Source organism: Biomphalaria glabrata, chromosome 2 (assembly GCF_947242115.1).
Source record: "Biomphalaria glabrata chromosome 2, xgBioGlab47.1, whole genome shotgun sequence".
NCBI lineage: Eukaryota > Metazoa > Mollusca > Gastropoda > Planorbidae > Biomphalaria > Biomphalaria glabrata.
In genome coordinates, this window is record NC_074712.1 from 26,454,397 (window position 1) to 26,481,460 (window position 27,064).

General features: G+C 38.0%; 1 protein-coding gene across 12 annotated transcripts in view; it reads left to right on the forward strand.

Moving 5' to 3' along the window:
* The window catches only part of LOC106060968 (choline O-acetyltransferase-like), a 311,392-nt gene extending 289,077 nt beyond the window's left edge, over positions 1-22,315 (forward strand). For all 12 annotated transcript variants that reach the window (XM_056019773.1, XM_056019766.1, XM_056019765.1 and 9 more), the window contains 13 exons: positions 7,868-8,062; positions 9,231-9,349; positions 9,476-9,529; positions 11,132-11,306; positions 11,572-11,749; positions 11,997-12,193; positions 12,527-12,627; positions 12,801-12,926; positions 17,794-17,916; positions 18,127-18,265; positions 18,379-18,441; positions 18,570-18,707; positions 19,180-22,315. In XM_056019773.1, coding sequence (XP_055875748.1) covers positions 7,868-8,062; positions 9,231-9,349; positions 9,476-9,529; positions 11,132-11,306; positions 11,572-11,749; positions 11,997-12,193; positions 12,527-12,627; positions 12,801-12,926; positions 17,794-17,916; positions 18,127-18,265; positions 18,379-18,441; positions 18,570-18,707; positions 19,180-19,401 — 1,830 coding nt within the window. In that variant the 3' untranslated portion in view covers positions 19,402-22,315. The remainder of the gene's footprint in view (positions 1-7,867; positions 8,063-9,230; positions 9,350-9,475; positions 9,530-11,131; positions 11,307-11,571; positions 11,750-11,996; positions 12,194-12,526; positions 12,628-12,800; positions 12,927-17,793; positions 17,917-18,126; positions 18,266-18,378; positions 18,442-18,569; positions 18,708-19,179) is intronic.
* Positions 22,316-27,064: the final 4,749 nt, after the last annotated feature.

Genomic DNA, 27,064 nt, shown 5'->3' on the forward strand with positions numbered 1-27,064 from the left:
CAGCTTGATGCTACATTGAGTGTAGGAGAAATAACATGAACACACTTTTGGCCAGACAGACAGACAGACAGAGTGAGTTGATATAAGCTTTGTAATTAGTCCCTTTGAGGATTCTTGAGCTTTGAGTGCACATTTTGTATGCATTTAAAATATGATCCTGTAAACAGTCACCAAGATACACCCCTTCTTTCCCTTTCACACCTGGTAAAAATATATCTAATTGCACGGATTTATTATTCCTAGGTCGATTATATACATATAATGACATGACTGATCCAAACTAATTGATACAACACTTAATATAAGTTTTTTTTGTGTTTTTTTTAAAAGTATTTTATCTGTTTTTCTTATTTTTCCTTTCTCGTTGTTACATTTCAAATTGTCCCAATGTGTTGAAAAAGACAAAATTTCATTCCCATCAAGAAAGTTTGTGATGGTATGGGCCAGATAGAGACCATCAAGAAACTTTGTGATGGTATGGGCCAGATAGAGACCGTGTCATAGCAGAGAGAAGTGTATCTGTTGTGTAAGTTTTGTTCCAAACAGCTGTTACCTTCGTCTTGAAATGTTTCTTTGATTCGATGCACAGTGGAGAGGAAACAAATACTTCGTGCTGTGACATTGATGGCCAATAGATTAGCCAGACTTGGTTGTTTGTTAGAGTCTGAGGTTTGAGTCTTGCGATAATTCTCTTGCATAATGCATAGTGTAGCTCCACTTGTAGACACGGCAATAGATTGTACCTCCACTTGTAGACAAGAATAGATTGTAGCTCCACTTGTAGACACGAATAGATTGTACCTCCACTTTTAGACACGAATAGATTGTACCTCCACTTGTAGACACGAATAGATTATACCTCCACTTGTAGACACGAATAGATTGTACCTCCACTTTTAGACACGAATAGATTGTAGCTCCACTTGTAGACACGGCAATAGATTGTACCTCCACTTGTAGACACGGCAATAGATTGTACCTCCACTTGTAGACACGGCAATAGATTGTACCTCCACTTGTAGACACGAATAGATTGTACCTCCACTTGTAGACACGGCAATAGATTGTACCTCCACTTGTAGACACGGCAATAGATTGTACCTCCACTTGTAGACACGGCAATAGATTGTACCTCCACTTGTAGATACGAATAGATTGTACCTCCACTTTTAGACACGAATAGATTGTACCTCCACTTTTAGACACGAATAGATTGTACCTCCACTTTTAGACACGAATAGATTGTACCTCCACTTTTAGACACGAATAGATTGTAGCTCCACTTGTAGACACGGCAATAGATTGTACCTCCACTTGTAGACACGGCAATAGATTGTAGCTCCACTTGTAGACACGGCAATAGATTGTACCTCCACTTGTAGACACGGCAATAGATTGTACCCCCACTTGTAGACACGGCAATAGATTGTACCTCCACTTGTAGACACGGCAATAGATTGTACCTCCACTTGTAGACACGGCAATAGATTATACCTCCACTTGTAGACACGGCAATAGATTGTACCTCCACTTGTAGACACGGCAATAGATTGTACCTCCACTTGTAGACACGGCAATAGATTGTACCTCCACTTGTAGACACGGCAATAGATTGTATCTCCACTTGTAGACACGGCAATAGATTGTAGCTCCACTTGTAGACACGGCAATAGATTGTATCTCCACTTGTAGACACGGCAATAGATTGGTATCAACTCATGACGGTGTCCATCAAAATGTAATACTAAAAATAAATGATCTACAAATTATATTTCAAATAGAATTCTTTCTTAAAATCGTGAATTTCAAAATTCTTAGTGGAAAGTTTGTAATGGCCTGAGAAATGTGAACATTACAAGCCGCTATTGGTTACAGTCACTCAATGACCTTCAATGTCCTTGTGATTTATGTCTTGCAGTATTTATAGTTCAAAGTTCAATGTCTTTTGATCAGATTATAGGCCAGGTAAAGGAGAGTTCATCTGTTTACGAGGGTATTAAATTGCCAGCCCAATGGGTTTTGTTTTTGGTTGTATCAATATTTGCACTAGGTAGCTAGTAGACGATTAATTAATTCTCCCAGACTCCCCCCCGAACTAAATAGGAGTGAGACTTGACCATTGAGCCGTTTAGAGTGTTCTAGTCTGTCTTCCAGCAGTGTGTGTGGTCAAGGTCCAACCGCTCTTATTTTACTTACAAAGTGCAATCATGAAAACCAGCACTGTCTCCATGTAATTTGATAGGTCTTGATACTGCACGACTATATACTTTTCCAGGTCTTGATACTGTTGTGTATGAGCCTATACTTTGAGAGACCTTGATGGCGTTGTGTATGACCGATGGCCAATTGGAGATCAAGTCACGTTTCTGACTCATTGATGGCTTCATGTTGTATTAGCAATTCGTAGACTCACCTGAACTGAATGAGTCAGTTTATGACATCTACTGAATCAACAGGACTAGCGCGTTGTCTTTGATTCATTGCTAGTTTGGCTATCAATGGGACGAGCACAGTTTATCTTGACATTGTCTGACGATACAGTGTTGGAGGTGTAGTACTGGATAGAAGGGAGGAACATGTTCTCTACCGAATAGGAAGTAGGACAGATTGTGTGTGTGTGTGTATCTCTAAGCTCGTCACGTGACTGCCTTCATGCTGTAACGACGTATTCACTAATAGAAGAATGACAAGTCAATGTTAAGAGAAAGACAATTTGCTCGTCTGGCTAAAACCACGTGACTCTGACATCAAAACATAAAAACCCAGGTTTTCATATAAAGTCATAAAATGCAAGTTTCGAAATTATAAACATTTGATACAAAAATTCTGGATGCAATGATGACAAGTTTTTAGGGAATATTAGACACTGTTACTATTAGACACTGTTACTATTAGACACTGTTACTATTAGACACTGTTACTAATAGACACTGTTACTAATAGACACTGTTACTAATTGACACTGTTACTAATAGACACTGTTACTATTAGACACTGTTACTACCACAAATTATATTTTGAAACATGCCCCTTTTCTCTTGTTTTGATCTAGTGATTGCATGCAACTGACCTAAACAAAAACTTTCTGACTTAACATGATCATTGCGCCATTTTGTAGTTGTTTAGAGTTGTTTCCTGTATCTCGAGACATCAATGTTCAATTTGCCGTATATCTAATTATTAATGTAAACACATATCTCTAATACCAATTACTCTACATTTTGATTACATTGTCGCTTTCCATTATAAAACTTCCTTGTCTGACTTTTGGCTCTCTAGGCTTTGTCTTCCGTGTCTGTTTCTTAGCAGATATATGTCTACAAATTACACAGGTAATAGACTGATTTAAACCACTCCCCCAGTCCTCTGCTTTTTAAGATTATCTAATGTCAAAGGTAACATTAATTTCATGAATATGTTAATTTTCCAAACTTGGCCCTCTTCGTGTTGAGGCATATGATAAACATAGACCTCCACAGTGCGATTAGATCAGCACACCCTTCATGTGCTTGTTTCCCTTTATTTGACTCCCCAAGCTGACAAGATTGATGTCAAGAAATAGTATTCTGGAGAAGAATCATCCCCAGAGAAACAAATAATGTGAGATCATTAACATTGAGTTGATCCAAATATGTTGTCCTGATGATGTCCTCTGTCCTGATGATGTCCTCTGTCCTGATGATGTCCAGTTCTCTATTCAAAAGTTCGAATATGAAAACATATTGCAATGCTTGGCGTTCAGATATCAAGTGAGACTTCCTTAGGTCAATGTTTTCTCTATTTTATTGATATAGACCAGTGATTCCCAAAGTGGTCTATATAGACCCCCAGGGGTCTACGAAGACCTCCAAGGGGTCTACGAAAGTAAAAAAATAAATTGGGGGTCTATGAGATGTCCACGGGGGTCTACGATAATAGATTTCATTTAAGCAGGTCGAGTTACTTAATTTTCACATTCCATTAATGTAATTATTTCATACACTAATATATGATTTGTACCTTCGTTAATCCTTTAAATATTTATCTTGCTATTCAAACGAAAAATTGTTGTAATCAATTTCAATACTTATTTAAATAGCTTAATTTTGTCTACATGTAACTAATTTTTAGAAAAAAAAAAAAGAAAAGAAATGTAGACAGTACAGCATTAATTATTTAAAATTGGGATTCCTTCCTTCCTTGTCAAACAAGCAGTTGCCTAAGTGACTTTTTTTATACGATATGAACCAGTTACGCTGGATGATCATTTGAGACAATGCCAAACTGACAAAAAATAAGATTTGAACAACTTTCGAACACTCAAAGTTCAGAATAGACCCACAAAATCTCTGTTCGACATCATGTAGAGAAGATGATGGTTTGTGAGCGTCTTACAAGATTTCTTTACTTATAGCAAAATACGGAAAACAGCAAAGTTCAAACATTGATTCTACCAGCCGTTTTACACAAACCTACATCTGTTATTATTAAAAGAATTTCTTTAAGCGACAATACAGTTCAAGGTCGCTTCGGTGGCATGAGTTATAAAATTAAAAGCTTCTTATGTAAATCATTGCAAAAGACATAAATACAATTTGGTCTGAGAAGGTTTAGCGCTGTGTGCTACAAACTGTCTAATGGTCACCATCTCATCTCATCTCTGCCTGTGGTCCCTTCTGGGCATAGGCCACCAACCAGCTTCCTCCAGGCATCTCGGTTCTGGGCGAATCTCTCCAACTGTCTTGCCCATCTGCTTGGCATCTGCTTCCAAATCGCAGAGACCTGGAGAACCATCATCACCACCATGGATAGGTCACACCCTTTGCAAGCCTGCATCCAACATAACAAAGCAAGCCCTAACCTGGAACCCCAAAGGAAAGAGAAAGAGGGGACGGCCCAGAAATACATGGCGCTAATGGTCACCGTCTCCTTATATTTCCTTGACCCACGAGACCTTTCCCATGTTTGGGTATAGTAGCAAGGCAGCAGAGGTTTGAGTTAAGTTTTCCTTCTGCTAGGTGGGTAGCAAGCCAAGGTTAATGAGCCCTTCCTGCTCGAAGTTTACTGGTTTAGGCTCCAGTTACTCTCCTTCGACCCTTCTCCTGTTAATGAAAACAGTTCCGCTGATTCAACATTTGAGCCACACGTGAAAGATCAAGAAATACACAACTGCTCTTTGCGAAACCTTTTACAGTGATACTTAAGGCATATTAATTAATTAATTAATTAATTAATATTTAATGTTAGGAAAGACTACTTCATAGAACGACAAATTCGTATGTGACACATAAAATCCGTAGTTATGTAGTTTTAAATTACTTTTTCACTCCTCAACTCACTACAGTTAGAAATTTGTTTAAAAAATGTTGATGAATTTGCAAAAATGTGCAAGTTGAGCAGGGGGTCTACTGAAAACCAGAAAACATGGCAAGGGGTCCACGAGACAAAAAAGTTTGGGAACCACTGATATAGACTCATCGTCCTGCTCTATGTCTTTGTCTGTATCTCATCTTTTTCTTTCTCTGATTCTCTCTCTCTCTCTCTCTCTCTTTCAACAATAATATAAGTTTCACAAAGAAACACAAAACACAAGTGAATGACCTTGAAATGGCAATGTGCTTGAATCTCATTACACATTAGTATGGTACACTTGTGTGTGTATATTTCCCAACACACCTCTGAGCACCCTAAAACTCCTCCGTGAGATGATCAATCTAAGCTGTTAATTACACCGTCTTACGTAGTGGGTAACATCTGGATCTATCGTACGCCCACCTTTTTCTTTCATGACCCTCCCCCCACCACTCTCCTGACACTTTTAGTGGCACATTTTTGTCCTATTAGTTGCTATTTGTTTCGTTAAAGTTTAACATAAGCAAATCTATTTTTAGAAAGCAGCTCGTCAATAATATGAAAATACATCCTACACTTCCCCCACACACACGTGTCTCCGCACTCTGGACGTTGCATCATTCTGAATTGATGTGACATGATGACATTGTTGTTGGAGTACATCTTGAGAGACGTCCTGAGTACGTCCAGAACTTGAACAGAAATGAACTTTTGAGTTATTGACATCTAAATGTGAAATTAATCGTCACGTTGATGTGTCTGCTGCTCATCATTGACATCACAACAAGATGGCTGATTCGAACCAATGACATCACAACAAGATGGCTGATTCGAACCAATGACATCACAACAAGATGGCTGATTCGAAACAATGACATCACAACAAGATGGCTGATTCGAACCAATGACATCACAACAAGATGGCTGATTCGAAACAATGACATCACAACAAGATGGCTGATTCGAAACAATGACATCACAACAAGATGGCTGATTCGAAACAATGACATCACAACAAGATGGCTGATTCGAAACAATGACATCACAACAAGATGGCTGATTCGAACCAATGACATCACAACAAGATGGCTGATTTGAACCAATGACATCACAACAAGATGGCTGATTCGAACCAATGACACCAACAAAATGGCTGATTCGAACCAATGACATCAACAAGATGGTTGATTCGAACCGATGACATCAACAAGATGGTTGATTCGAACGAATGACATCAACAAAATGGCTGATTCGAACCAAAGACATCAACAAGATGGCTGATTCGAACTTATGTTAGAAATCGTTTATACTGTTGTGGGATAGCAGATCTCATACGAATAGGAGAGGTCGTGACCCACATACAAAGTGTTGGGACCACTGCAATTATTCTAGCTAAAACAAAAGAGTTACATCTTTGCTAACAAGCCCCTAGCATCTTGAACAGGTGTAATAAAGTTAAATATAGGCCAATTTGTACTACAGTATTGTGTGACTGTCACAAGTTGAACTGGCTATATTTAACGTACCAAGTTCAAATTACAAAAGTCAACGGATGTCTAGAGGACGAGTCTAGAAATTATTTTAGAAGCTGCCGTGGTGGGGAGGGAGGGGTGTCTACAAATGACGTCATTGCATTCTATGAGCCGATACATTTAGAATCAATCTTCTATTACGCTATAGGGACGAAGCCTGACGACTTGGTGTAGGCGGTCGTCCCTGCGCCTAGAAGCCAGAGAGTCCAAACAATAGTTCGTTCAAAGTTTGAAAAGAATACATTTCTGATTGGGCTGTGACTTTTAGGTTATTGCTGCCTCATTAGGTATACAAACTTAACCTCATTATTTTTGTTTTCTTTTTCCTATTAATGTAAGGACGTTTGTGGGAGTATGTGTGTGTAGGACTGTGTGTAGGCGTATGTGTGTGTAGGAGTATGTTTTGCTGTAGATGTGTCAGTCAATGTGTATGTGTGTGTGTCACTGTGTAGTAGCAGGCCTATATCGACTTTCGTCCTCTCAATTGTTCAACATAAATCATCACTAAAAGTCCCAGGCGGTAAAGGGCATTCGGTCATGGTCGTTGTACAGCCACGCTATATTTAGATTGATATAGTGCTCATCTATTTTGGGCTTTTTGTCAGAGAATCTTGTGACACAGCCGATTTACTATAGTGTAGTCATCAAAGTCTGGTACCATATATTTAAATCTATTACTGTACTGTTATCAAAGCCTGGTGCAATATGTGTCATCAAACCTTTTGCGCCAGTGTGTCGTGACAGCCCTTCTGTCTGTCTATTTAGCTATTTCACCATTTCTTTTTAATTTGAACTAATTATTCTTCTCATTTATCATGATCATTTTATAATTAAGTTTTAAAAAAAATGCATATCCAATCTGACCAATATTATTGTAATTGTGTTTCTATTGATATCATAAAAAAATATGTTCTTTTTTCCTTCTTAGTTTTAAAATACTCATTAAATCCATTCATTGAATTTGTTTAATTATGATCAGGCTGGAATTGCTTTTTTCCCCCCAGCACCCCCTCCCCAAACTTCCCGTCCCTGACCTTCATAGCACGATGGAGAAATATCTCAACTTCATCAAGACGGTGGTGGCGCCCCAAGATTACGCCAAGACCAAATATACCGTGGATGAATTCATCAAACCTGATGGCACTGGCCAGATACTCCAAGAGTACTTGTTGAAGAGACAGCAGTGTACCGACAACTGGGTGAGTTGCCACTTTGTCCCTCACACATTATTCTGGCGGGAGTATAAACAGGGCAACATTAAGTACTTGATGGCCAATCTGGTAGCTAAAATTAACCTTCCGAGTGCTAGGCTTTATGACGTATTCAACCTACTGCCATAAAACTGAAACTGGTCGTTTGTGTGCTTTCAAATCTGATAACACAAAGATTTATGATGCAATCACCATAAGTTTGTTGGCCTAAAGGAAACTTTGGAATAAAAATGTAGATTAAAGAAAAAAGAGAAGTATAGGAAGAGTCAAAGAAACATGTTGACTTGAGATCTCTTCAACATAGAACTACAGAAACATGTTGACTTGAGATCTCTTCAACATAGAACTACAGAACAATATACAAAGCGAGGAATACATTATTTGAAACTTGAAAGATGTTAAAATGAACCAACATTGACATTCAGACTGACGTAGATAAATTTAAAGTGAACCAACATGGACATTCAGACTGACGTAGATAAATTTAAAGTGAACCAACATGGACATTCAGACTGACGTAGATAAATTTAAAGTGAACCAACATGGACATTCAGACTGACGTTGATAAAGCTAAATAGACATTCCAATTTTTTAGAGTTATATTTTATTTCATTTTGTTTTCTTAAATTCCCGTACCAGATTATGTTTTCTGTTGGGCAGGGGAGTGAATCCAAGTTATAATCTATTGCATAGTAAAAAAAAAAAAAAGCTCCCCTTTCAGACCTTGCGATCTATGAGGCAGATAATGTTAAGGTCATCTGTTTCTATGGCCAAGGATTAACGAGCAGGGGGTCAGAACAACTAACCGCCTTCCCTTCCTCCAAAGTCAGCTACCCATTATAATGAGTTGGGTGGACTCAGGTCTCAGGGGCACCCTAAAAATCGCGAGATTAAAAATACCAGTCTTCACGGACATTCGAACCCAGGACCTTAGGCTCGGAAGCCAAGCGCTTAACCACTCAGCCATCGCGCATGGATGTAAGAAAATGTTGGTGACAAATATTTACCTGTATGACTGAGCGAATAGATGTATAAATGATCAGGTAAAGAACAGAAAAAGCTACCTATTTGTTTGTAGGCCTAGATCTGTATCTGAACACATTCAGGTAAAACTGATACCGTTTAGATCTAACCAGCCCTTGTATTTCTCCTTTAGGCCACAGAATGGTGGTTGAATGACATGTACCTCAATGTACGACTCCCAGTGCTGATTAATTCTAACCCAGCAGCAGTGTTTCCTTATCAAAGTTTTCCAACTCGTAGAGAACAAATCAGGTAGGAGTCACGAATTGCTTGCTAAATAGTTGCTTTGGAACTTGTCTAAATAGGTACAAGTAGAATGTAGATATCGGCCGAACAAAATGGTTATTGACCAAATTGTTTTTGTTTTTGTATCTTCAGATATGCCGCCAAATTTATTCGAGGAATGTTGGACTTCAAACAGTTAATAGACACGTAAGTTACACACCCAGTTACATACAAAGTTACATACAAAGTTACACACCAAGCTACATACAAAGTTACATACAAAGTTAAACATTTACACATTACTCGTTTACACATCAAATTTACACACCAAGTTACACATCAAATTACACACCAAGCTTTACACCAACTTACACTTTAAGTTGCACACCAATTCACTGACTAGTCTAATTTCTAAAAGAACAGCAGGTTCCAAAAAAAAACAAAAAAATGGGGCGAAGGCAGGTTTGAATTTATAAAAATTATTTACCATTGGAAATACATCAGATAAAACAGATATTTGGCAACTCCAAAAAAAAAAAGAAAGCTTTTTTTTTCTTAAAGTCATTTAATATTAATAAGTTGAAGCAGTGGAAAGTGTAGGGTATAGGGTCTCTTTCAGTATTATTTCTTTTTCTTACTTCGAATAAGTAGCAAAGTTACTTCACTGCTTTAGAGGACTGTCACTTTACAGGTCTAGAGGACTGTTACTTTACAGCTCTAGAGGACTGTTACTTTACAGCTCTAGAGGACTGTTACTTCACTGCTCTAGAGGACTGTTAATTTACTGAGGACTGTTACTTTACAGCTCTAGAGGACTGTTGCTTCACTGCTCTAGAGGACTGTTACTTCACTGCTCTAGAGGACTGCTACTTCACTGCTCTAGAGGACTGTTACGTTACTCCCATGACTACACTTTTCTTAAACAAAAACTCTTTTAAATGTCCAAATACTTGAACACAAAAAGAGAAGCAAAATAAAAAAAAAGTTTTCTATTAACCGACGTCTTTAAACGTCACGTGATTTCGTTCAGCCAACCAAAGTCATTTTCGAAAATCGTTTATTGCGGCCATTTGGGGAAGTCATTTTTGCTTTCTTCTGTTTCTCTTATTTTTATTCCACTGTAAATTTTGTATCTCCTTCTTCCTTACCACCCCCTCCGGTCCTGATTGCTATTAACACGCAGAACTGGACCCAAGCAGGGAAATTGGCAGGAGAGAGGGAAAAAATTGCTATTTCGTGTCAGTCTGGGAACGTTTAAGACCTGGGAACTTTGCCTTCTGGAGTTGTCGGCCAGTTGTATCTCACTGTAATGTGCCAGGCAAATGTTGAAAGCAGTTCTCTGCTGGGGAATCTTTTGTTCAAATCTTTCTCTAAATAGTTCAATTTTCGTTTTTATGTTTCCTTGGATACCATTCTTTTCACTTTAATGGGCTTTTTGCAAACATAAGAACATTAAAGACACGTGACTCATTCTACAAATTCTATTGGTTATTTTTCAAATTATAAAACTTTTTTTTTAAAATTGTTTAAAGTTAAAGGAATTGGGGTGTGGTAGGGTGCTGGATTATCTTTCTTTTCGTATGTTTGGGTGTTGGCTGAGAAAATAACAAGATTGGTTGAAGACAAAAAAATGAAGGTCTCAAATTCTTATGACAATATTTGAAAATGTTGAATGTTAGTTTAAGACCCTTGGACTCCATAGTTCTGTCTGCTCACTTGTTCAACATTGGTTAGTTGATAGTATACCAATATTTGAAGTGACTATTGGCTGGAGACCTGGTGACCTAATTGTATGCATACTTGTTCCAGGAGAACACTGCCTATTGACAGGTGTAAGTACAAAGAGAAAGGTCAGCCACTGTGTATGGACCAGCACTATCGTCTGTTCTCATCCTACAGAGAGCCAGGTCGTGAGAGGGATGTTCAGAGAACTGACCTGGGTTTCATGGGCAGAGACTTCATTGTGGTGGCCTGTAACAATCAGGTAGGTAGTCCACAACATATACTACAGCTACGTGCTAATGTGTCATTGTGCTAATGTGTCATTGTGATGTAGGTCAATGGCTGTCTCTAGACTGATAAGTCTTAGAGGAATGCAGACACTTACAATGAGCTTTAATAATGTCACATGTCAGTTCTACCTTTAATTACTTATTGATACCTTTTAGTGGTACACGCACAACACTAGTAAACTATTTCAAGTTAAACATTTTGATCTATATAATAATGATCTATTGAAATCATTTCAGTTTTATAAAGTTGATCTGTACAATAATGGTGAAGAACTCTCTGAGTCCAATCTCTGCCTGCAACTTGCTCAAGTGCTCAACATGGCCGAACAAAAGTGTAACCAATCAGAACCTGTCGGTGTTTTGACATCGCTACCACGAACTTTATGGGCGGAAGCAAGAGAACGACTTTTACAAGGTAAATTACAGTGACCAACAGAAAGGTAGTCCAACATGTACACACAAAGGAAATGAAATATTGGGAAAAAGAAAAATCATTCAATATATGATGTCATCTTTTGTTTCTAGCTTGACTAAACTGCTATTCAATAAGTCACGAGTGATAAATGTTACTTAGGAAAATAGTTTCTCCAATTCCATTTACATACAAGGCAAATCTTGGTGCAAGACAGTTGTCTAGATATCCTTTTTTTTATCTTCTCCAGATGCCATCAACAGAGCCAATCTGCATGTCCTAGAGAACTGCTTGTTTCTCTTGTGTCTTGACAAGGCTACTGTGCCCACGGGTCCATGTTCCTTGGGAGACATGTTTGATGACATGACAGCACGGACACATCATATCATTCATGGTCAAGGTGTCCACAGTAACTCAGCCAACAGGTGGATGGATAAAACAATACAAGTGAGAAGTGGGGGATTAGTGAACCATAGAGAGACAAGACCTCTTTTAGATATATGAGAAGTGGGGGATTAGTGAACCATAAAGAGACAAGACTTCTTTTAGATATACGAGAAGTGGGGGGAGAGTTAGTGAACCATAGAGAGACAAGACCTCTTTTAGATATATATGAGAAGTGGGGGGTTAGTGAACCATAAAGAGACAAGACTTCTTTTAGATATATGAGAAGTGGGGGGGGGGGGGGTTAGTGAATCATAGAGAGACAAGACTTCTTTTAGAGTTGAAGAGAGTTGAAAGTTGTCCTTTGTCTATATCTGTAACAAAAATATATTTCAGCTCATTGTTTCTGAGGATGGAACTTGTGGAATCAACATGGAACATTCAGTGGCTGAGGGCATAGCTCTAACTCACATGATTGAACATGCATTCAACTTTATGTAAGTACTAATCAGTCAGTCAGTAGACAGATTAAATGTTTAGTGTTCAGTAACAAACTATAGTATAGTACTGTGAACAAAGTATATGGTATAGTACTGTGAACAAAGTAGGCCTACATGGCGATAGTACTGTGAACAAAGTACTGACTTCTACTTTTGTTATGTCTGTTCAGTGGCAAGGAGAAGATTACTCTAGAAACAACAGAAGTAAACAAACTCCCTCAACCCAAATGTTTACTTTGGAATCTGACACCTCAGTCTCTGGAGGACATCCAGCTGGCCAAAGAATCTGTAGACAGGTGAGTTCTGTTTTAATATCTGCAGGACTGGACATTGCTGTGTAGTAGTAGATTCAGAATTCACGCTAAACCTTTTAATGCTTACCAAAATACATCCCATTATTGTATTCAATAAGGTCCATGTCTAATGACTCCATGTCTAATGACTCCATTTCCCCTTCCTGTTGCTACTTACTCAATAAGTGTTCTATCCACCACTTTAATGAATCTGCCTCTTTCATTCTGGAGACCTAGCTACTGAGTGTTCTATCCCCGCCTCTTTCATTCTGGAGACCTAGCTACTGAGTGTTCTATCCCCGCCTCTTTCATTCTGGAGACCTAGCTACTGGGTGTTCTATCCCCGCCTCTTTCATTCTGGAGACCTAGCTACTGAGTGTTCTATCCCCGCCTCTTTCATTCTGGAGACCTAGCTACTGAGTTGACTCACTTTGACTTCATGGATTGTATTTTGTTCCAAACGTCAAGTCAGTGTACAAGCAAACAACCAAAATGTTTCTGTCTCACAACACATTCGATCAATCGGGAGTGAACTCGGTATAGATGGAAGGTGTATGACCTCAACCTTTGGGCATTGACCTACTCGAATGAATGTCAGTAGCTATTATTAAATAATCCCCCCCCTCCCATGTAAGTCAATACTGCATCTGGTTACATGGGCAAGGAAAGGTATAGGAAGTCACCCTAACACCCACGCGGTAAGATCGAACACAAGAGTTCAATAAGTGTTTGTGCAACTGTTTCCCAAGTCATTGATCTAACTAGTTACATTGTGGGGTTGGTTAGTCTGATCATTTGGAAGTAACTTTCTAGAACAGAAGTGGAAGCTGCAGCAGAAACTGGGTTCCAGAACTGCACATGAATACTCAATTATAAATAAAGTTTAAAGAGATGGGTTAAAGAGTGAAATCTAAGCAACATGCTTTTGAAAGCAGCCATTTATCTTTCTAAAATACTACTTGAGTTTCTGCCAGATTTCTGTGACTCAAAATCTAATTTCTTTATTTCTTGGATTTTTTAATTTCTATTTTTTTTAAAGTTTCCCCCCTACATTCTCGTGCAATTAGAAGCAAATTAAATCAAATAATTATTTCTTTCTTTTATTTTTAAGAAAATTGCATTAATTTGAAAAACTTTTTTTTTACAGCTTTCTTATTTTCAACGATTTTTTTCTTGTCCACCAATTTTGTTTTTCTCCTGAAGACATTCCCAGCTAGTGGTCAGCCATCACATCTCCTCTTTTCCATAAATTAAATCATTTCCCCGCAGCAAGATTCTATGGACAATTACTTTGCACAATTTGTAACTGTCCCCTGGGTCCAAACCAGAGGAAATTGAGTCTATTTTCACGGGTCTCTTGCGACAAGCGCTAGTATTAGATGGGAATCTTTGCACTCCATTCAGGCGGGCGTCACGTCTTCAGAAAGCCCCTACCCTCACATAACTCTTCCTAGACGAGCAGTGCGTGGATAGACGAGTCTCTCCCCTTGCTAGTTGGGTGCGATTAAAATTTGGTGTCAAACGGTGAGCTCGGCAAGCGGTGGATTGATGAATTAGACGCTCTGGGGAACTAGTTGCACACTTTCTTGGCGATGTGCTTGAATTGGAAGATGTGCTGAGTACGGATGTGTGGAGTCTAGTAGGTACTGAGTGAAGGAATGAAGGTATCTCTTAGTCTATGCTCGATGAGTGAATTGAGAGGAATCGTTGTGTTGGCTGATGTATGATAAAACAATAGAACTGTATATTCTCTCTCTCTCTCTCTCTCTCTCTCTCTCTCTCTCTTATTGACATCTATGGTATTAGACATTGAAGCCTGTACAGATAAATGCTAAATTTTTCGTCTATTATTTAATTTAGTTAACTAATGTTACACGGAATAGATAAAACAATTATGAAAGAAACACTACAGTTCAATTTACGAACACTTGTGGTAGTGCTTGTCTTGTCAAACAAATAGTTCACACACTTCCATTGGCCGATCAGATCAATCCTCTTCACTCTTCACTCCTCTTCACTCTTCAATCCTCTTGACTCTTCACTCCTCTTCACTCTTCAATCCTTTTCACTCTTCAATACTCTTCACTCTTCAATCCTTTTCACTCTTCAATCCTTTTCACTCCTCTTCACTCTTCAATCCTCTTCACTCTTCAATCCTCTTCACTCTTCAATCCTCTTCACTCTTAAATCCTTTTCACTCCTTTTCACTATTCAATCCTTTTCACTCCTCTTCACTCTGCAATCCTCTTCACTCTTCAATCCTTTTCACTCCTTTTCACTCTTCAATCCTTTTCACTCCTCTTCACTCTTCAATCCTCTTCACTCTTCAATCCTTTTCACTCCTCTTCACTCTTCAATCCTTTTCACTCCTCTTCACTCTTCAATCCTCTTCACTCCTCTTCACTTTTCAATCCTCTTCACTCTTCAATCCTTTTCACTCCTCTTCACTCTTCAATCCTCTTCACTCTTCAATCCTTTTCACTCCTCTTCACTCTTCACTCCTCTTCACTCTTCAATCCTCTTCACTCTTCAATCCTTTTCACTCCTCTTCACTCTTCAATCCTCTTCACTCTTCAATCCTTTTCACTCCTCTTCACTCTTCAATCATCTTCACTCTTCAATCCTCTTCACTCTTCAATCCTCTTCACTCTTCACTCCTCTTCACTCTTCAATCCTATTCACTCTTCAATCTTCTTCACTATTCAATCCTCTTCACTCTTCACTCCTCTTCACTCTTCAATCCTCTTCACTCTTCAATCCTCTTCACTCTTCAATCCTTTTCACTCCTCTTCACTCTTCAATCCTCTTCACTCTTCAATCCTTTTCACTCCTCTTCACTCTTCAATCCTCTTCATTCTTCAATCCTCTTCACTCTTCAATCCTCTTCACTATTCAATCCTTTTCAATCCTCTTCACTCCTCAATCCTTTTCACTCCTCTTCACTCTTCAATCCTCTTCACTCTTCAATCCTCTTCACTCTTCAATCCTCTTCACTCTTCAATCCTCTTCACTCTTCAATCCTCCTCAATCCTCTTCACTCTTCAATCCTCTTCACTATTCAATCCTCTTCACTCTTCAATCCTCTTCACTCTTCAATCCTATTCACTCTTCAATCTTCTTCACTGTTCGTGTGGAAGCAGTACGTTTCCTACTGACCTGATGTGTAAGAAAAGGTTTGGCTATTGCCTAGTGAACAGAGATGCACATTCTGCGCCGTTCTTGTGTTCTGACAACTCTCTAACAAGTTTGACTTTTGCTCCTGTCAGGGTCCTGGGACTGGGTCAGATCAATACATGTAATCTGGAGCCTAGACCGAGCAGTCTAATTGGATTAGAGGGGAATGGCCCCATAAGACTGAGAGTTATCAGTCTTTGGCGAACTCTTCTTAAAGAGGAGAAATATCTGCACAGATAGAAAAAAAAAGGAGCGCTGAATAGAAAGGCGGCGGGTGGGGGGGGGTGAAAGGAGCCAGTCGATGGGGCAACAAGACGTTATTTTGTTTCTAAATATTGACGCGGCCCAGAGCGCCCACCAAATTGGCTGTGGTGAAAGACAGAGCGGCCCGGGCCAAGCAAACAAGGCCCGCTCTCTAGTGCATACACCAAGATCTACTCGATCCCTTCCCTCCATTGCTTCTACCCCTCTCCCCACGCCTATCATAACCCCCCCCCCCCCCGCTCCTCAACTTTCCATCTTAGATAACGTGGAAATAAAAGGCAAAGAAATATCAAATGGGAAAACTAGGGGATGGCTCGGGGCTGTGTGTGCGTGTTTGAGGCCTGTGTGTCTGTGTGTGCGTGTTTGAGGCCTGTGTGTCTGTGTGTTTAGAGAGAGAGACAGATTGGGTATGAGTACTAACGTTAACAGTCCATTTCAAATCCAATGATATGATCTAAGAATAATTACAGTACAATACATTGTATTGATCAAATACTGTATCATACAAACATTGTCTTGTTGAAATAAAGACTCGTACAAACTTTGTATTGCACAAATACAGTATAGAACAAACATGGTAATGAATAGTGTCACGGTATTGTACAGATACAGTACAGTATAGAACAAACATGGTAATGAATAGTGTCACGGTATTGTACAGATACAGTACAGTATAGAACAAACATGGTAATGAATAGTGTCACGGTATTGTACAGATACAGTACAGTATAGAACAAACATGGTAATGAATAGTGTCACGGTATTGTACAGATACAGTACAGTATAGAACAAACATGGTAATGAATAGTGTCACGGTATTGTACAGATACAGTACAGTATAGAACAAACATGGTAATGAATAGTGTCACGGTATTGTACAGATACAGTACAGTATAGAACAAACATGGTAATGAATAGTGTCACGGTATTGTACAGATAGTAAACATTCGAGTTATCTGCCCATCAAATGACTAATTTATTCAGCATTGACTCTTGTGTTGGCTGTGTGTGACGAGTGTGATGGGAAGATCTCGAGTGGGGGGGGGGGGAGAATTTAAATTCGGATAATTGTGTTGAATAAGAAAATAAAAGCTCGCGTGTAATTGGGCTCACAGACTAGAGAATTAAATCCAATCAATAATCACACGAACGAGTTCAGTCCCCTTTGAAAATGTTTATTTCAAGAAAATGTATTTCTAAATATTGCATCATTTATTTTAAGTTTTTTTTTATCCGCTACTTTGTTCTGTTAAATATTGACTTCAAGTGTGTTTTGTTTTCTCCAATGCCCGACTGTTGCCAAAATCTAATTTTGTTGGCTAGAGCAACATGCCAGAAATGTAAAAATAATGTTTATTTCTTTTTTAAGGTCAACATAATTTATTCCTTACATTTCTTTCCCCATCAAAATGTTTTTTTATGTTCTTTTCAGTATGGTGGAAGACTTTGACCTGACAGTCTTCAAGTTTAACAGCTATGGGCGAGAGTTTGTAAAAAGTCAAAACATGAGTCCAGATGCTTACATCCAGTTGGCTTTACAGCTTACATATTACAAGTAAGGGAGTAAAGGAAGAGTTTTGCCTTTAGAGCTGTGAGTTAGTCAGTTGTGTTCTCCAATAGTCTGGAACCTACATTCTATTTGTTGAGATCTCTATAGAAATGAAACTATTATTATTATCATACTTTATTACTTTAACATTACATTTGTATTCCAGAATTGATTTTTCTCAAATGATAAATATATAAATAATTTTTTTTTGTTCAGAATCCATGGAAGTTTAACCTCAACTTATGAGAGTGCCTCTGTCAGACGATATCGACAAGGTCGTGTAGATGTCATCCGAGCCAATTCTCCAGCAGCTTTGGCATGGGTCAAGGCCATGTTGGGCCAGACAGAAGCAACGGTAAGATTATGAACACTTTAGAATCTGTGAATCATAGTGAGGTATTTACTTTCAATATATTACATACTGCACTAAATTGATTTCATCATGAACAAAACATTTTCTACTTTCAGGAAGAAGAGAAGCTTCATTTACTGACTGAAGCAATCCAGTGGCAACAAGACTATATGTTGCAAGTAAGGAACTGACAGAACCACTGAGGAGTTTTTTATATTTCTGAATGATAAAGTTTTATAACAATTAAAGATTTTTCATAAATATATAATTTATACAAATAATTTTAAGTCATTTTCTGTTGTTTCAGACTATATTGGGTCATGGCATAGACCTTCACCTTCTGGGTTTGAGAGAAGCAGCAAATGAATTGGGAATTCCAACTCCAGAAGTTTTCAAAGATCCATCTTACAAAGAACTCAATACATTTAGAGTTTCTACTAGCCAGGTTGGTCTAAGCACTTAGTACATTTAAAGTTTCCACTAGCCACTTAGTACATTTAAAGTTTCCACTAGCCACTTAGTACATTTAAAGTTTCTACTAGCCACTTAGTACATTTAAAGTTTCCACTAGCCACTTAGTACATTTAAAGTTTCTACTAGCCACTTAGTACATTTAAAGTTTCTACTAGCCACTTAGTACATTTAAAGTTTCTACTAGCCACTTAGTACATTTAAAGTTTCTACTAGCCACTTAGTACATTTAAAGTTTCTACTAGCCACTTAGTACATTTAAAGTTTCTACTAGCCACTTAGTACATTTAAAGTTTCCACTAGCCACTTAGTACATTTAAAGTTTCTACTAGACATTACTCATCCAGACAAGATTAGGATAACCAATTCTCTTTAGTGAAGTGTAGATTATATAATTTTTTTTTTCAGTGACTACAGTTGAACATTTATTTCACTATATTCTCCAGGTGCCAACAGTGTCTGATTATTGGATGGGCTATGGTGCTGTTGTTCCAGATGGCTATGGTTGTTGTTATAACCCAAAACCTGACCATATCTACTTCAGTGTTGCTACATTCAATTCCTGCATAGACACATCGTCAGAAATGTTTGCACACTCTCTAGAGTCAAGTCTCCTCCAGATGGCAGAACTATGTCGTTATGAACCAGAACAGCTGTCCAGAAGATAATAATACCCCCCCCCCCCCAACTCAGCCTAGTCGGACATTCACAATTTCAACTGTTAGATTGATATTTCTTATTTATTACTATGCAGCCTTGAACAAATATTTGGATAATTGAATTTACTAGTGCTAACTGTAGTTTACACAAAGTCAATGTTTTCTGCCTTATTCTACCATGAAGGATAAATGGGTGACAGAAAGTCTCAAAAGCAATAGATCAACATTTCCAAGTCACTCTAGGAGCAATAAGAACACTAACTGTGACACTCCTAGGAAATGTGTTCTGAAATTATTGAAGAGTTGTCTCTCCTGTTACTTATCTCAATTGGTTGTTTACTTTACATAGTGATATGTTTAGTTATGTGATTCTATCTCTGTACATTGATCATTATTATTTATAAATCTCTATATTTAAAAGAAGCTCATTGTATCATTGTAATGTGATGTCTGGGACCAGTAGTTTCCATCAGGAAAATGTATTTCAGTTGCCTTTATATCTAGACAAGTTTTCCATTTTTCTCAATATTTTAAATCATTGGGACATGGCTTTCCATCAGAGTTTCCTTCATTAAATTAGTTTAAACAATAATGATTTTTTTTTTAAATTAAATTAAAGAGAAAGAAAATTAAAAATTAAATTTAAAAATTTCAAAAATTAAAAAAAAGTTTTCTGTTAGACCATATGAAAATGAGGAAAAACTAAGAAATAACATTGAACTAGCTGCTAATGACTTGTATAATATACAAAATGACATGTCTCTGTGCAAATACATTAAATTTACATTTATACACTTCACTTACACTGACTTCTGTAGTCTGTACTATGAACTGTTACTTACATTCATCTATCCATTAACTTACAATGTGTTCATGTGTTAACTTTTCAGTCTGCATTCTTTGAATGGAAATGTTGTCAGACTTTCTATCTTGATGTGATATGGAGCTAAGTTTGTGTTGGTTGGCATTGACACTTTATCTATGTGTGCAATATGTAAATAGATCTCTCACAGTTTTGTATTAGTGCTTTTCCTATATAACAGACACATGAAGCAATTTAAATGTACACATGTCTTAGCTAGTGTTACCTCCATTGGAGTTAAGTAGTATTTTTTAAAAGCTAAAACAAAAAATGTTTCTGAATTTTTTGAAATGTGTGTTGTTATTAAATGTTTGACTGTAACATTTAGAACTAGTAGCAATTTAAATGTATAGTGTAAATATTTTGTTTATCTTTACTGCGTTGCACATATGACACATTCCAGTTGAGGTCAGTAATACAAGGGATGTGTCAAACAAGTCATTTTGGAATTTGTAAATGAGCTTTTTTTTCTTTCACTTTTTCTCCTATGCCAAAGATAGATATTCATTGTGACATTAACAGAGAGCTTCTGAGTAAACAAAAGTAGGGGCTTGAAAAGAACATTATTTTCAAACATAAATATATAACAAAAAATACTTATTGCTATCAACATTGTTTTGATTTGATGTCAGTAGAATGTTTGAAGAAATGTTCTGTTAAAAAACATTTGATATTTATTTTAGTTCGCCCTGGATGTTCATACTAATTAATGCTTGTTTGTGTGAATATAAAATCTGTGATATAGATTCAATGTACATTTATTGTGTAAATACTGAACATCTATTTATTGTGACTATTTAATATTGAAGTCAAAAGAAGACTGTATCTATTGGTGGCACTGACTTGATCAATGAGTTGCCCAGTCTATCACAATGGTCCTGATCTAGTTGATTTGAAATAACATACAATGAAAACTGCAGTCATTTATATGTATTTATTCATATAATGTTTTTTACTAAGTTTTTCTATGATGGTTTCTATGATACCACCTTCGCACTTATTCAAGTTTATTGTTTCATTTAGTTGTCACTGTCAGTTCATGAAGTTCATCTTTTTATTTGACTGCCAGAAGTGTGTTCACGCCAAACAACATTTAAAAATATTCTGTCAATAATTTCTTTCAGTCCTAATTGTTTGGATGGATGTTTTTGAAAGGTACAAATCAAAACAAAACTTAGTGAGACTAGGAACTCTCAAGTCCTATATAACTTCATGACCTCAATTAATTGACCTGTCAGAGTGCCACTAAAGGTCAGAGCTGGCTGTGAGACACACTAGCTTTTTAGTAGAATCTCCTAATGACAACATGCAGTCTGTGTGCTTTTAATATAGACTTATAGACCAGTAAACTTTTTTCATTGTCTAGTGATATATCAATGAGCACAGAGATCATAAAAGTTAAAATCCTCCCTTCCCTCTATTTCACTTTGTCAGAAATGTTTATTTACAAATAGTTTACATGCAGTTTGTGGGAGAGCTGACTAGAAGGACATTTCATGTTAGAACTGACTAGAAGGACATTTTATGTTAGAACTGACTAGAAGGACATTTCATGTTAGAACTGACTAGAAGGACATTTCATGTTAGAACTGACTAGAAGGACATTTCATGTTAGAACTGAATAGGACATTTCGTGTTAGAACTGACTAGAAGGACATTTCATGTTAGAACTGACTAGAAGGACATTTCATGTTAGAACTGAATAGGACATTTCATGTTAGAACTGACTAGAAGGACATTTCATGTTAGAACTGAATAGGACATTTCATGTTAGAACTGACTAGAAGGACATTTCATGTTAGAACTGACTAGATCTATTTCGATGTGTAGTATTATAACTGGGTGAAAGGCAAGTCCAGCAGTGTGTGACTAATATTAGGCCTATACGTGGAAAAACTCACATAGAACTCTGTTTAAGTATGTTGTTACTAATATGACCATTTTTTAATATTGGCTTTGTTATCATTGTAATGCCATAAGCAGTCGAATATTAGAACTATAGTCAATCATCTGTTAGGAAAATGTTGGTATTAGAAAATAAAATCAAAGTTTAACAAAGAACTGGTCTTCACTTTGTAGTCGATGTACTGGTTGATTCTTTTCGTTGCATGTCCTGCTCATTGTGTAGGCCTATGTCCTGCTCATTGTGCATGTCCTGATCATTGTGTAGGCCTATGTCCTGCTTATTGTGTAGGCCTATGTCCTGCTCATTGTGTAGGCCTATGTCCTGCTCATTGTGTGTGTCCTGCTCTATAACTCTTAGCCGTTCATTGCCTATTTGTTAATATTGTGTAAATTAATTGTGCTGTGTAATTTATGTATAATTTGTATGTCTCTTTTGTTGTTGTTGTTAGTTTGACTTGTACAAGTGTCTCCGTTATGTTTCAATGCATGTTCAAATGTGAAGTATTACTACGTTTATAATAAGATGTCTAGTTGAAATCGCAACATTTATACCAAAAGATAACAGAAACGCAGAGGGGAAACACCTTTAAAATTAGGAGGCTTTGGGTCAGGTGCATGGCATCCCTTCACCCCTTTTCCTTTTAAAGAAACAACGCATAGTAATAACAAAAATTGAAAGAATGTAGCCAACTTAATAATAAATGTATAGTAATACTAAGTCAAACTAGATAGAACATACTATGAAAAAAAATGTCCAGTGCCAATATTTTGGACCAAGACACTAACTATTAGTGTTCTGATGCTTACCAGTGGTTCAGTTTTATGCTTTTTGCTTTTCGGTTATGTTATGCAAATAGTTGACACGTGATAAATATACCTTGTCAGTGGCAAATGTAAGCTCCGATTGAAACGCCAACCAAAACAAGCCACACGACCCCGCCCATTTAATGTAGAGAAGCTTAAAGACGGCAATACTGCAGCACAGTTCCAATTGAAACTAACGAACCGCTTTGAGGCTCTTGCAGATATATTGACCCTTGAAGAAGAGTGGGCCAACTTCAAAGATACCACTATTGGGTGCGCGGAAGAAGTTATCGGAAGGAGGCGAGGTTCATACAAGGAACGGTGGATACAAGACAGAACATGGAAATTGATAGATGAGAGGAAAGAGGCCAAACGTAGACGAGATCAGAAAAATGAAACACAGGATCGCAGCCTAGCGGAAGAAGCCTATAGGGAAGCAGATCTGAAAGTAAAGAGAAGCTGTCGGCAAGATAAACGGGACTGGATTGAGCAGAAGGGACAAGAGGCACAAGCAGCTGCAAGCAGAAATGACACAAAAACCCTCCATCGTATTGTCCGAGATCTCACTGGAGCAAAGAGTGGACATGGGGCACCAATAAAAGACAAGCAAGGCAAACTTTGTTAACGAAAGAAGAACAGGATGCAAGATGGGTAGAGCACTTTAAAGAGACCCTTAACCAACTGTCGCCAGACCTAACTTACATATTCAAGGACCCCTCTCCAGACAATGATCTCAAGGTCAAGACAGACCCAATAACTGCTGAGGAGGTTACCATGGCCATAGCAGTGCTAAAGAATAACAAAGCACCAGGACTAGACATGATATCAGCAGAAATGCTAAAATATGGGGGACAGTGCATTGTTAACAGAATGACTGATCTCTTAAATCTCTGTTGGCGAACTTCAAAAGTCCCAGAGCACTAGCAAAAGGGAGTGATTGTAAAGCTTCCAAAAAAGGGCAACTTGGCAGACTGCAACAACTGGAGGGGCATTACTCTCCTCTCTGTTCCAGGCAAAGTTTTCAGCACTGTTTTGTTGAGACGGCTTCAACAGTCTGTAGATGAAAGGCTCAGAGAAGAACAAGCAGGTTTCCGAAGAGGCAGATCATGTACAGAGCAGATTTTCGTTTTACGAAATATCATAGAACAAAGTCTTGAGTACCAACAACGGCTAACGATCAGTTTTGTGGACTTCAAAAAAGCGTTTGACAGTGTCCACCGAGAATCACTATGGAAAATAGTTAGAGAATACGGTATCCCAGAAAAATTCGTCCAGATCCTACGACACCTTTACAGTCAGTCTAGTTGCTGCATTAAAACAGAAGAGGGAACAACAGAGTTTTTTACAATCGAGACAGGTGTGAGACAGGGGTGCATCTTATCTCCCTTCCTTTTCCTCCTAGCCATCGACTACATAATGAGGAGAGCAATGAACCAGACTGCCTTTGGTATTCCATGGCATGAACAACTCCGATTGACGGACTTGGACTTTGCTGATGATGTTGCACTACTCGGGGCTACAAATAAATGCATTCAAGAAATGACGGAGAGCCTAGACAGAGAGGCACCCAAAATTGGCCTCCGCATAAACTTGGATAAGACTAAAATTATGCGAGTTGGATATAAGGCAAAGGTTGTCCCCGTCAGACTTGGCGAGTCAAAGCTTGAAGAGCTGGACAAGTTCACGTACCTTGGCAGCATCATAACAAATGATGGAGATGCTTACCATGATGTAGCATGTCGAATAGGAAAGGCAGGGAGCATTTTCCAAAGGCTGCAGCCTATTTGGACTAGCCCAGCCATTGGACTCAAGACAAAAATACACCTTCTCAACACAATCGTCATTCCAACTGCTACATATGCATGTGAGACGTGGAAGTCATCTGTCAAAATTGAGAAAAGACTAAATGTGGCTCAACAGAGATGGCTGAGACGGATTTTGGGAGTCAGTTACACAGACCGGATCTCAAACAAGGAAATCCTATGCCGAACTGGGAGTCGAACACTTAGTGAGGTTGTGACTGAGCGTCGCATGAGGTTTGCGGGACATGTTCTACGTCAAAATGAATTACGCACACCAAGAGTTGCGATAACATGGAAGCCAAAAATAGAAAAGCGCAAACAGGGACGTCCTCGTATTACCTGGCGACACACCTTCATGGAGGACCTCAGAACAGTGGACACCAGGTGGAAGGAGGCTTCAGACATTGCCAGTGACAGATCATTATGAAGACAGCTTGCCGCCCAATGCGCCGAACGGCGCGGGAGGACCTAAGTCTAAGTAAGTAAATATACATTTCAAGCCATCGAACATGTTTACAGCTTGGAAGCAGAAAGAAGAATCTTTCCTAAGACACACAATTTATTATCTTTACATGTTTACAACACAGAAAAGAACGATGGAACTATCTATTGCAACGAATATTTCCTTGCATACAGCATAGACTATAGCTTACAGTGCCTGATTATACAATGTTTTCATCCACACTTGACATTTAGTAGCTATAAATGATGACAATGTGGACAATTTATGACCTTGAACTTGTAACCCTGATGTCTTTTCTTTTAAAACCAAGGCCGCTAAACAAGAGTTCAGCTATCTGAAGACCCTAAGTAGTAGGAATTTTCACGGGCTCAAGATAACAGTATTGCCCAGACTAAGCTTCAGAACATGCAGTGACTAGAGCAAAGTTCTCAGGCCTCTCTGTGACTTGAAGCAACATTCCTTAGACAATTGGACAAGAATGAATAGAGTCTGCAATATGAAGTTTCTTGTTAACTTCCCTTTTAGTTTAGTCTATACACATTGTTTCCCTCCCTTCCTCAACACTTATAGTTCTTATCTTATCTTATAGAATACAGACGTTACTTCAAAAAAAGAAGATGATTACATCCTACGCGTCATGCATTTAATTATGCATATTAACCAATGACCCAAATTCTGCCAAGTCACTGGTTTGCCTGGCTTGCTCAGGCAGCACATTCCATGCTCTAATAGAGCTAGGGAAGAAGGAGCATTTGTACAAATTTGTCCTAGCATATGGAACAAGGAATGTGACTTTATCTTCTTATCTTATCTTATATGATACAGACGTTACTTCAAAAAAGAAGATGATTACGTCCTACGCGTCATGCATTTAGTCATGCATGTTAACCAATGACTTAAATTCTGCCAAGTCACTGGTTTTCCTGGCTAGCTCAGGCAACCCATTCCATGCTCTAATAGCACTAGGGAAGAAGGAGTGTTTGTACAAATTTGTCCTAGCATATGGGACGAGGAATGTGCCTTTATCTTTGTGTCTTTCAGAGTATTTTATTAGATATCGATGTTATATTTGAAGATTATGGTTCAGTGTTTTATGTATAATTGCTACTTTACTTTTTTAAAGTCTTCTATTCTGAAGGCAATTTATGGTGCATCACTCTGTCTAACTTTGTGTCCCAAGAAGAACAGCAAAGCTGATGGTAAAATAATATAGAATATTCTAAGAATATTAATCCATTTTTTACACCATTTGTTATCTAAGGGACATAATATGTAAAATGAAAATGCGAAAAACATTTGAAGTTATAGAACCTGTTTATTTATTTTTCAGTTCAGAGATTTTGAATCATTAAGTATGTCTACAATATTGCCTAAGAAATTAATTTCAGCTCTCACATAATTATGTATTAACAAACAAATAGACTTTTGACTAGGAGGAATGGAGAACCTTTGGTCATCGTCGTGTGCGTGCGTGCAAGTGTGTGTGTGTGTGTGAGAGAGAGAGAGATAGAAAGAGAGAGAGAGAGAGAGAGAGAGAGAGAAAGAGTATATGACATATGTGAATGCTGTTCGTATTTGCGTCTATATTGTTATTATTTTAGTAGTAATGGTGATTGTAGTCAGACTGAATGTCCATATGTTTGGACCAATCAAATTATCTTCTCTTGGTTGTGCTCGTTGTCAGGGAGGAAGTAAACACTGAACCCTAGTTTCTCAATGTCAAGACATGAGCATAGCTTGTTTAGCTCCGACATTGTCAACACTCTGTCAAGATTTCAAACCTCTGCTTTTCACATCTCTGAGTCCTACTTACTCCTGCATACCGAGCATCGTTTG